We start from the raw sequence: 12,513 nt of genomic DNA on the forward strand, positions 1-12,513 counted from the left end.
CCAAACGTTATGTGGATTTTCTGGTGTAGTCTGTTTTGTCATATGCTTTTGTAATATCATTCTGGAGGAACGTTGTCTCATTTTTTAACTGCATTGCATTTGTGGTTTCTAAATGACAATAAACTGAATCTGAATATTATGGAAAAAAAAGGAATGTAACTTTATTGATTAATTTATAATTGGGATCACAATGATGAAAGCAAGCAAAACTTATAATGAGCAATCAAAATGTAACATGTAAGGAGATGGATGATAACTGAATTTTTTTTTTGTGTTTTATTCTATACACTATCATTTAAAATTTATTTTTAACCTGACTGGGTAGAATAAGTCAACCTTTTTAATCACACTTTTCATTATGACTAAGAAAGTGATTTGTATTGAATTTGAGATTGAGAAATGCAAGCAAGGATGTGAAAACATCAAGCCTTTCTATAATATTTTCCATCAGCTTTCTGTTCCTATTTGTGGTGGCTTTCTGAAGTATGTTATTTACAGCTTTTATTTAACTGAATCATTTGTGCCATGATTGCAGACTTGTATAATATGGGATGTCTATCCCTCCGCTGTCTTGAAAAATCCAGAGATGTTATAAACAAGAGTGCACAAATAGCTTGCTTCGTGTGATTGAATATTAATGCTGTAAATTGATGCAAATAGCATTGAATCATTGCCATGGTAGCATTATTCTGCTAATATAGAGGTGAGTCTAGATTATTGCAGAATTAGGTATATTGGGCAAGAAAAGCACACCAATTAATTTCACTGTTACATTTAGAAGTGTTTTACCGTTGTGATCTCATTATACAGGATAAGCCAAGTTCTGAATTGTTGTTCCTAAAGACATTTCTTTGCTTATTTCATTATGTGCATGGATTTCCATGTAATTTACTTAACTGTTTCATGCTTATGAACCATATTTTTCATAAATATGATATATTCCTCATATTTGCTATTCCTGTCACTGTAATTATCCTGGGTTTTGACTTTTATATTGTGTTTTTTTTCCTCTGTTGGGTGCTGCAGATGCATCTTCCAACAAGATGCTGCACTTTCTGCCAAAGCTGGCATTTTGACAATACGGCATTGGCATGAACCTGTTCTCCTAGCAAAAACTGGGCAGGCACTTTGTCCTGCTTTTTCTGTATTTTGCCGGAGTTTCTAGCATCTGTGATCTCTAAAATTGCCCATGGAATGTAGCCACAAAGGTCCTGTACCCTCTTACACATCGAGATGTTTAACCCATATGCATGGCATGGCTCCAATATTAGTACTTGTGAAGGTCTTAGATGCAAATCTTGCACTCCAACAGGCACCTAATTTGACACATTAATGCTATTCCTAAGGGAGTAGCCCTCATGGCAAACATTGGATAGGCAGTGAAATTTAAGAGGAAGTTAGATATGGCCCTTGTGGCTAAAGGGATCAGGGGGTATGGAGAGAAAGCAGGTACAGGGTTCTGAGTTAGATGATCAGCCATGATCATACTGAATGGCAGTTCAGGCTCGAACGGCCAAATGGCCTATTCCTGCACCTATTTTCTATGTTTCTCTGAAATGTGGGTTCTGTTGCCTCCTATTGCAACAATTGCAAAATATGATATTCTGAATTTCAAATCAGACATTAAGCAAAAGCTTTGTCTGTTCTCTGAGGTGGACATATAATCCATTTTGAAAAAGGGCAAAGTATTTTCCTTGGTATTGTTTTAAATATTTATTCCTCATCCAACATTTCAAAAATAAATATTTCTACTCTTTCAGCACCTTGCTCTACCAAGCTGACTGCCCTATTTCTGACAAACAGAATAATGATTCTGCTTCAGAAATAGTTAATTGGCTGAAGGCATTTTGAAATGTCCTGGGACTGTGAAAGATGCAAGACTTGTTTTCACTGCTCATTTGAGCTGGTAGGGTAGATGCCTGTTGCAAATCGATGGAACCTTGTGGTCTCTGTCCATTAATAAATCCACATTTACTGATCTATCTGCAGCTGTATCCCTTCCAAACATTGTAGCTTTCCTTAGGCCAAAAGCTCGCTTAATTCTCCACTCAATTCTATATTAAATTTTTCCCATCTTCTCACTTCTTTTGTTGTAGGATTGGGATGAGGAAATAATTACGTTTCAACACTGCCAAATGGTGTGTTCAATTCATTCCACAATCTTTCGGTTTTGAAACCTAACTTTTCACCTTTCTACTCTTGCTTGGGCCTGGACCCAAATAATGAAGTATTTTAGAATGTTTCTGTTGAAGTTCCAAGTCCTGTGGCTGGTGCACTATCATATCAGCTGCTGTTGTCTGGCATCATCCTTCATTACTGGAGGAAGTCATTTTATATCAGCTTCTCCACAGTGCAGCACATTTCTGTTTTCTAACTTGAAGTGACAGCTTGCTTACTGATGCACCATTTTCTGTGTCATACACTGCAATTCAAAGTATGCTAATTCAGTTGAAAATTGAGCACTTGGATATCTCCATTTATTGAATTTTTCCTCATTCTAATGTAATGATTGTTCTTTTTAATGTAGTCTGGACAGCTGTTATAAGTGGGCACTGTTAAAATATGCTGTTTATCAAACAATTTTATATCATTTTCTTTGACTCAAATTAAAGTGCCAAGCAAGTATTCTGAAAGCAGATTAATTACATATATTTTCCAGAAAACCAGAGTGTATGATATTTATATGGAAGCCCAGCATATTTGCATTGAATTTTACAGCAGAGAAACAAACTGTTCGGCCCCACAATGGATCCATAAGCAATGTTTATTATCTTTTCTATTTTAACTTTACTATTTCAGCATGTCTTTCATGTACAGTATATTTCTTAATTTCCATATATTTGCAAAAATGATAATTGCCCCAGTAGGGGCAATTATTTTCTCTAGCATCATCCTTGTATTAGCACTTCTTTCAGCACACCTTTGTTAATATAAAATTTTGGGATTACAATAATGCATTTGACCTAACCAAGGAGATATATAATTGTACCATTGGAGACCATTTTAATTTTCTACAATTGCCTCATTATCAGTCAATGGAAAAACTTAAAGCTGAAAGCCCTGTATTGTAAATGTTCCTAGTGTGATCTATTATTAAAGGAAGAATTTGTTTCTCTGTTTTTTGATCAATAAAGGAGACAACTTGATGTATATTAAATGCTTCCCGAAAGTCTGCTGGATTGCACATATTAGTTAAAACTATTGGCGATTGTGGTTGTTATGATAGTAATTCATTGTGATGGCCTTTAGGTCTCTTAGTTGCTCCAAATCAGCAAGTTGGGATAGAGATGTAGAAACAGAAAATAGGACAGAATTTTTCCACCATTCAGTATGATTATTGCTGATCACACAAATACAGCGCACTGTTTCTGCTTTCTCCATGTAGCCCATTACACATCAGCCCTTAAAACAATATCTAATTCATCAAGAATATACAGTTTATGATTTGGCTCAAACTGCTCTCTGAGATAGAAAAATACAGGGAATCATCAGACTGGCATTGTTTTTTTCTGATTTCAGTCTTCAATAGCTTACTCCCTCTCCTTAGATGACGACATGTATTCCTGGGTTCCCAACATACATCCTGCTTCTGATCTGTCCAATTCTGTTACAATTTTGTTGCTTTCCATCACATTCTACTAAATACTAATGAATATAAATCGGATTGATGGAATGTCTGTTCATATGTCTGTCTTGCTGAATCATCACTACATACCCTCTGGAGTAAGAATTTCCTTCCTCAGACAAGGACACTGAAGCTGCACACAATATTCAAGATGTGGTTTTATCAATGTCCTACATAGCTCTAGCCAGATGCTCTGCTCTCCTCTTATCAAGCCATTCAACCTACCCCTTGCCTTAATAGTCTATTAGACTTGCATGCTAAGTGCCATTGACAAGTACACAAGAACATCCATGTCTTATTCACCTCCCCAATTTCTTATCTATTAACTTCTCTGTCTATGGGGGTTCTGCTCATAGTGGTTGGTTATACAAGAATAAGTATGCAAATAGAGATAAACCCTTAACACTGTCTGACCAATCAGTGGACCTCAGTTCTTTCTCAAATCGTAGATGTTCAGTTTGTGATAATTCCTTCATCTGGAAAGGCAAAATATTCAGGGATTAATAAACACTTCTAGACTAGGAATAAAGGGAGCTTTTTCTGATTGGCTGCTGGTGACATGGTATTCTAGAGGAGTCATTGTTGGGACTGCTATTTTTGTTTAATGCAGTATGTCAGTAATTTGGAAGACTGAATTGATGGCTTTGTGACAAACTTTGCGGTTGTTGCGAAGGTAGGTAGAGGGGCAGGTAGTGCTGAGGAAGCAAGGAGGCTTAGTAGGATTTACAGAGATTAGGAGAATAGGCAAACAAGTGGCAGATGGAATACGGTGTCAGGAAGTGTATGGTAATGCACTTTGGTTGAAAATAAAAGTGTAGACTATTTTCTAAACGGAGAAAATTTAAAAATCTGAGGCACAAAAGGACTTGAGAGCTCTTGTGCAGGAGTCCTAAAGGTTAATTTGCAAATTCAGTCAGTGGTGAGGAAGGCAAATGCAATGTTAGCATTCATTTTGAGAGGACTAGTATATAAAAGCAACGATGTAATGCTGAGGCTTTCTATGGCACCGGTGAGTCTGACTTGAAGTATTGTGAGCAGCTTGGGCTCCTTATCTAGGCAAGGGTGTACTTACATTAGGGAGGGTTCAAAGGAGGGCCATGAAAGTGATTCTGGGAATGAAAAGCTGGGCCAGTACTTGGTAAAATTTAGAAGAATGAGGGGAGGATCTCATTGAAACCTATCAAATGTTGAAAGGCCTAGATAGAATCGATGTCAACAGGATGTTTCCTATACTGGTGGAGTCTAAGGCTACGTCCGCACTAGGCTGGATAAATCTGTAACCAAAGCTTTTTTTCTTCGTTTTGACCCTCCGTCCACACTGAAACGGCGTTTTCCTCCCCCGAAAACTGAGCTTTTCTAAAACGCCGTCCAGAGTGTGTAAATTTGAAAATGCCGTTTGGGCAAGAGTAATGTGGACGGGGTAACCAGTGATTTCTAGAAACACTGTCATGACGTGCCGGAACAGATGGCAGCATTTCATTGTTTTCCTGAACGCAACCCCTCACACAACCTGAACAGATGGCAAAGAGATTGAAGCCAGAAGAGTTAGAAATGTACTCACCAAATACTTTGATCCATACTTACTGAATAAATAAGTATACTCACTTTGCCCTGTTTTCTGTCCTTGCTCGTATGAAGGTGGTTTACCTATTTATGCAAGTACTTCTCTGACAATAGATGTGTACAGCCTAATGTAATATTGCATGGAAATACAAGATAACACTGATGCAGACATGTTTTATACATTTAACAAGGTGCTTTATTTTTCAATGTTTGTCGTCAGCTGGTCATACTGTCCGTGAACTCCCTGTTGGTTGCCTTCATACACTCCAGTATTTGTTTTTTTAAAGTTTTAAGTCCTCCTGCGCGAGAGCCAACAGCTGTCTGTTGTTTGGCAATTTCCTGCACAAACGCGCACTTTCACTGCGAGATTCGACACTAAGCATGTCGCTTGATTTCTGTAGATGTGTCCTGCACAGGCCCAGTAGGAGGAGATTCGCCCAAATACCCATTTTAATGTGGACGGAGGTATTTTCAAAAACGCTTGATGTGGACGCCTATCATTTTTACGTGAAACCTGCGTTTTCAAAATCATCCGGTCTAGTGTGGACGTAGGCTAAGACCAGAGGGCATGGCCTCAGATTAGAGGGACATCCATTTAGAAGAATGAGGAGGAATTTTTCACCAGAGAGTAGTGAATCTGTGGAACTTATTGCCACAGGTGGCTGTAGAGACCAGATTACTGGTTGTATTTAAGGTGGAGTTTGATGGATTCTTGATAAATTGGGGAGTGAAAGGTTACAGTGAGAAGGGGGTTGAGAGGGAAATGGTGGAGCAGACTTACAATATTTTGCCAATATACTGAGACCTGCTCCAGAGCCTCTCCTAATTGCAATTGTAGAAGCAGCAGCAATGTATGGTTCTTTTGAGGGGACCAAATGACTGGTGCCCCTCAGAACATAGTAATTTAATTTTATGCCATTTCAGTAGCTCTGTGTTCTGGAGGCTATTAATTCTTTGAATTTTTGTACAACTATAAAGATTTTGTTTAGATTTACAGAATTTCAACTCTTACCATTGCAATCATTTAACCTACAGATCTGCTGGAGCACCTTGGTTGCAAATCACAATGGTGAATCAGTTCTCTGTGGCTTTAAACAAATGACACATTGGACATTTTATAAATTACCTTTTTATAGCCATCTGAAGACACTTGGCCGTATTTTTGTAGTATTTTTGCAGTATTTTTGAATTACAGCCATTTTATCTATGTTAGAAAACAAAAGGAAGTGAAGCAGCTGATGGACTGGTGTGAGAACAGCCTAAGCCCGAACTTGGAGAACATTAGAAAGATTTTGAGAAAAATGGGCCATTTGGCCCAACAAAGCTTGTCGAATTCCTGTTCATAGTGTGTTAAAATAACCATTGAGTTCAGATTTGAAAATCTATAAGGTACTGCTCTGAACTACACAACTAGGTAGTGCATTCCATTTGTCGACAACTCGCTGTGTAAAGAAATGCTTTCTGATGTTCGTCTGAAATTTCCCTTTAATCAGTCTTCACCTATGACCTTGTGTTCTTGTCGATGGATTCATTTTGAAGTAGCAGCTGACATCAGCCTACTAATACTCTTAATGATTTTGAACACTTCTATCATGTCTCCTCTCATTGTACATCTACTTAGGCTAAAAAGATTTTAATTCTTTCAGTCCTTCTTCATAGCTCATATCCTGCAGACCTGGGATGAGTCTCATCTCCCTTCTCTGAACTCTCTTATAAGAACATAAATATGAGAGCAGGAGTAGGCCATTTGGCCCGTCGAGCCTGCTCCGCCATTCAATAAGATCATGGCTGGACTCCTCTCCATCTGCCTGCCTTTTCCCCAAAACCCTTAATTCCCCTACTATGCAAAAATCTATCCAACCTTGTCTTAAATATATTTATTAAAGTGGCATCCACTGCTTCATTAGACAGAAAATTCCATGGATTCACCACTCTCTGGGAAAAGCAGTTCCTCCTCATCTCCATCCGAAATCTATTCCCCTGAATCTTGAGACTATGTCCCCTAGTTCTAGTCTCGCCTACCAGTGGAAACAACTTTGCTGCCTCTATCTCACCTATCTCTTTCATAATTTTATATGTTTCAATAAGATCTCTCTCATTCTTCTGAATTCCATTGAGTACAGTCCCAGGTGACTCAATTTCTCCCCATAGTCTAAGCCCCTCATCTCTGGAATCAACCTGGTGAACATCCTCTGCACTGCCTCCAAAGCCAGTATATCCTTCCCCAAGTAAGCAGACCAAAACTGCACACAGTACTCCAGGTGTGGCCTCTCTCTACAGACTCTCCATATCTTCTGCACAATTTGCTTTCCCACTCAATTTTAGTATCATCAGCAAACTTGGATACACTAGACTCGGTCCCCTCTTCCAGATTGTTAATGTACAGGTGTCCCTCCGCTTTACAAATTTTGCTTTACGCCACTTCACTTTTACAAAAGACCTACATTAGTAACCTGTTTTCGCATTACAAAGAGGATTTTCGCTTTTATGAAAATTTTTCCCATATAAATTAATTGTTCTTTGCTTTATGCCATTTCTGCTTAAGTAAGGTTTCATAGGAACGCTCTACCTTTGTAAAAGGGAGGACATCTATATATCATGAACTGTTGCGGGTCCAGCACCGACCCCTGCAATACACTTCTCTCTGCCAACCAGAGTAAGATCCATGTATCCCAACTTTCTCCTTTCTGTTAGTTTACCAATCCTCTATCCATGCTAATACATCACCCCCAATTCTATGCATTCTTATCTTATGGATAAGTCTTTTATGTGACACCTTATCGAATGCCCTCTGGAAATCCAAGTAAATAATGTCCATCTGTTCCCCTCTACCCACTGCACTCGTTATATTCTCAAAGAACTCCAGTAAGTTTGTCAAACAGGACCTGCCTTTGCTGAATCCATGTTGTGTCTGCCTGAAAGATCCATTTCTTTCCAGATGCCTTGGTATTTCTTCTTTAGTGATAGCTTCAAGCATTTTCCTAACTACAGATGTTAAACTAACTGGCCTATAGTTGCCTGCCTTTTGCCTACATCCTTTTTTGAACAGTGGTGTGACATTTGCCATCTTCCAATCTGCCCAGAGTCCAGAGAATTTTGGTAAATTATAACCAAAACCTCTTCTGCCATTTCTTTCAGTACCCTGGGATGCATTCCATCAGGACCAGGGAACTTACCAATATCTTCAGGCCCACAAGTTTGGTCAGCACTACCTCTTCAGTGATAGCTATTGTATTGAGGTCCTTGCCTCCCATCACATCCATAACGTCTTTTTGGCATGTTAGATGTGTCCTCCACTGTGAAGACCGACACAAAATGGTTATTCAAAGCCTTTGCCATTTCTTCATTACCCAATATCAATTCCCCCTTCTCGTCCTCCAAGGGACCTTTTCCACTTTATATAATTATAAAAACTTTTACTTATCGGTTTTTACATTTTGTGCTAGTTTATTTTCATAATTTAGCTTCCCTTTCTTTATTGTTCACTTAGTGTTACTTAGTTGCTTTTTAAAGTTTTCCCGATCTTGTGGTTTCTCACTACTCTTGGCGACTTCATATGCATGAGCTTTTAATTTGATGCCTTCTTTTCTTTCCTTAGTTATCCAAGGCTGGCTCTCCCCACCCTTACTGTCCTTGCTCTTAACTGGAATACTGTTGTTGAGCACTGTGAAAAATCTCTTTGAAGGTCTTCCACTGTTCCTCAACTGTCACACCATGTAACCTGTGTTCCGGGTCTACGCTGGCCAAAACCTCCCTCATCCCATTGTAGTCTCATTGTTTAGGCATAATACACTGGTTTTCAGTCAAACTGTTTCACCCTCCATTTGTATGAGAAACTCAATCTCCAGTGCCTTCACATCCCTCAGAAAATATGGAGACCAAAATTGTTCACAGTACTCAAGGTGTGGCCTCACAAGCATATTATACAGCTTGCATTCGTCAACCGTGGGAGTGAGTTCAAGAGCTGTGAGTTAATGGTCGCCTTACTACAAGAACGATGTGGAAACCATAGAAAGGGTGCAGAGGAGATTTACAAGGATGTTGCTTGGATTGGAGGGCATACCTTATGAGAATAAGTTGAGTGAACTTGGCCTTTTCTCCTTGGAGCGACGGAGGTTGAGAGGTGACCTGATAGAGGTGTATAAGATGGTGAAGGGGATTGATTGCGTGGATAGCCGGAAGCTTTTTTCCAGGGGTGAAATGGCTAACGTGAGGGGGCAGGGTTTAAAGGTGTTTGGAAATAGGTACTGACAGGACCTCAGGGGTAAGTTTTTTACACAGAGTGGTGGGTGTGTGGAATGCACTGATGACAGCGGTAGTGGAAGTGGATACAATAGCGTCTTTTAAGAGCCTCTTAGATGGGTACATGGAGCTTAGAAGAATAGAGGGCTATGCGCTAGTGAAATTCTAGGCAGTTTCTAGAGTAGGTTACATGGTCGGCACAACATAATGAGCCAAACGGCCTGTAATGTGCTGTAGATTTCTATGTTCTGTGTTCTTAAGAAGAACGTCTCTAGACTTAAACTCCACTGAGTGCACTATATAGCCAACATTCTATTAGCCTTCCAAATCACTTCTGTGCATTGTCTGATTGTTGATAGTGATGTGTCTGCCAGGACGCCCAAATCATTCTACCAGGACACCTAGACCAAGGAAATGATTGTGGACTTTACTAAGGTGCAGATGAACCATCCCCCTCTGAGCATACATTGCTCCTCCATAGAGAGAGTTAATTACACCAGCTACCTGGGAATTCACATCATGGACCTCCCTGAATAAGAAGGCATAGCAGTGCCTCCACTTCCTGAGGAGACTGAGGCAAGTGAGGTTCACCCCCCCCCCCCAACTGAACTTTACAGGAGCACCATTGATAGTGTCCTGACAAGTTGCATCCCCAGCTGGTATGGGAGCAGCTGAGCATTGGACCAAAAGGCCCTACAAAGGACTGTGAGAATGGCCGAGAGTATCATAGGGGTCTCTGTACCAACCATCAGGGACATTTAACAGGAGTGATGCATATGCAGGGCCCTTACTATTATTAAGGATCCCACCCATCCATCCAGCATCCTCTTTGACATTCTACCATCAGGCAGGAGGCTCCGATGCATAAAGACAAGAACGGTCATGATGGGACACAGCTTCTTCCCTCAGGGCATTTGGTTTCTGAATTACCTGGCACATTGTATTTGAAGAGTCACCTGATAATTTGTACTATACCCTACAATATTCAGTTTATGCACTTTGTTTATTGTGTAATTCATCTGTAAATTTAATTCTTGCTTTCCTATGTTATTCTGTGTTACATGTGTGTTATGTGTACTACAGCGCTTTACACCCTGCATTGTCTCGTTTGACGGTATACATGTACATAGTTAAATGACAATAAACAACTTGAAATGACAACATGATAATTGGACAACCTGTTTGTTCAATGTTACCATAGAATTTAGATTCAATTAATAAAATAATGAACAACTACAATTTCACTCTTTGTTTAAATTCATGTTCTATAATTTAAAAAAAAGGTCATGCGATGTGACTGCTACCCTTCGTCCTTCAAAACTAGCATAAGCATGAATAATGTGACTCTGTTATTGCCATGGCAACAAGCAGATGTTGAAAAAACAAGTCTGTGTTATACTAGTGTTTGAAGTACATTTGGAAATGCTGGGCAAGGGCGAGTGTTCTTTGGTTATATTCCAAGAGTGAAAGGCACAAGGCTGAGGTTGACATTGAAGGGAGATGAATCAAGAAAAGTTTTCATCTTTTGTCACTGCAGTAAAATGATAACAGACCGTAGGGGTCATTCATTAATTGTTCACTCACTGCAGCTTGCCCCTCTGGTGCAGGTGTGTGGTAGAATCTGGGCATGGTTGATGACAATGTAGGAACAATAATAATTAAGGTTATTGTAGAATCAATATAAATATGTGGTTGTGAGCAACACACACAAAATGCTGGAGGAACTCAGCAGGTAAGGCAGCATCTATGGAGGGGAATGAGCAGTTGAAATTTTGGCCCAAGACTCCTCATCAGGATTGTGTAGTTGACTGTCAGTCCGTGCCATATCTCTCCATGACCATATGCTTTGTACTTGCATAATGATTTGAAGCAGGAAAAGGATATGGAAGCTTTTGCAGTTCATTGTTTCAAAAAGTCTTGTTTAAACTGATTGTGATGAGTGATATTTTTTTCATATGGATCACCCCAGTCACCATATTTCTCCTTTTCAATGTCCAACATAGATAGCAAAGGGAAAGAATCTGCTGCCATGAAGGCAGATCTGCTGCGTGCTCGCAATATGAAAAGGTACATCAACCAGCTCACCGTTGCCAAGAAGCAGTGTGAGAAACGGTTAAAGCTCCTCGGGGGTCCAGTGTATGGTCAGCAAGAGGATGGTGATGAGACTGATGCACCTCCAAATCAAAAGGTAAAGTTTTGATATAATAACTTTATTGTTGATGCTGCAGTGAAGTAGGGTGAAAAGAAGTAGCTAGAGCAAACTAAATGCAAAGGTTGGATCATTGAGACGTTCCAGTGTTTTGAGTAGTGTTCAGCTGTTGAAACTGAACTGAGCCTTAAAATGCTATGAAGTGCAGAGAATGGGGTTTTTTGACTGTTTTGAAGTGCTGAATGCAGCAGTTTATTCTGCTGGTGTTCGATGTGTTCATTTTTTCTGTTGATGAAAATATTGTTAGTAATTATCCATTCATTACACAGGCGAAGGCAAAGCTCAACCACTCGTCTGTAATGGATATTAAATTTCTTTTGTGACATAGTTTAGTGATGAGACTGCTGTTGGAATACAACACTGAGTTCAGTTTGTTGTGGTGTAAAACTATTGATGGCCTTTAATTTTCTGGCTTAACAAACATGAAGTGCACACCTACATGTTAAGTCTCCAATTATCTTGATCAAATCTTCAAGTGGTAGTTTCTTTATTAAAGCCACTTCACTTGGTCAGTGATGCCTTGCACACTATCATCTGTGCATTGTAAGACATTGGAGTGTTGTGATTTAGTTATATATATTCTCATGAGCCTTCTGTGAACCCTCTTCAGTGCTGGCCCAGAGGAAGTTTATGAGAATGATCCCAGAAATCACAATCTAGGTCTGTACTCAGTGGAGTTTAGACAAATGAGCGGGCATCTCATTGAAACCTATTGAATATTGACAGGCCTAGATAGTAGATTTGGAGAGGATGTTTCCTATAGTGGAAGAGGCTAGGATCAGAGGGTACAGCCTGAGAAAAGGAGAGCGTCCCTTTAGAACAGAGGTGAGGAGGCATTTCTTTAGCCAAAGGTTGGTAAATCTGTGAAATTCAT

At 39.5% G+C, this 12,513-nt stretch overlaps 1 protein-coding gene across 4 annotated transcripts in view; it reads left to right on the forward strand.

The window, feature by feature from the left end:
- Window positions 1-12,513, forward strand: part of snx25 (sorting nexin 25) — a 277,191-nt gene that overhangs the window by 160,020 nt on the left and 104,658 nt on the right. For all 4 annotated transcript variants that reach the window (XM_073048142.1, XM_073048141.1, XM_073048143.1 and 1 more), the window contains exon 8: window positions 11,434-11,618. In XM_073048142.1, coding sequence (XP_072904243.1) covers window positions 11,434-11,618 — 185 coding nt within the window. The remainder of the gene's footprint in view (window positions 1-11,433; window positions 11,619-12,513) is intronic.

This window comes from Hemitrygon akajei, chromosome 6 (genome assembly GCF_048418815.1).
Source record: "Hemitrygon akajei chromosome 6, sHemAka1.3, whole genome shotgun sequence".
Lineage (NCBI taxonomy): Eukaryota > Metazoa > Chordata > Chondrichthyes > Myliobatiformes > Dasyatidae > Hemitrygon > Hemitrygon akajei.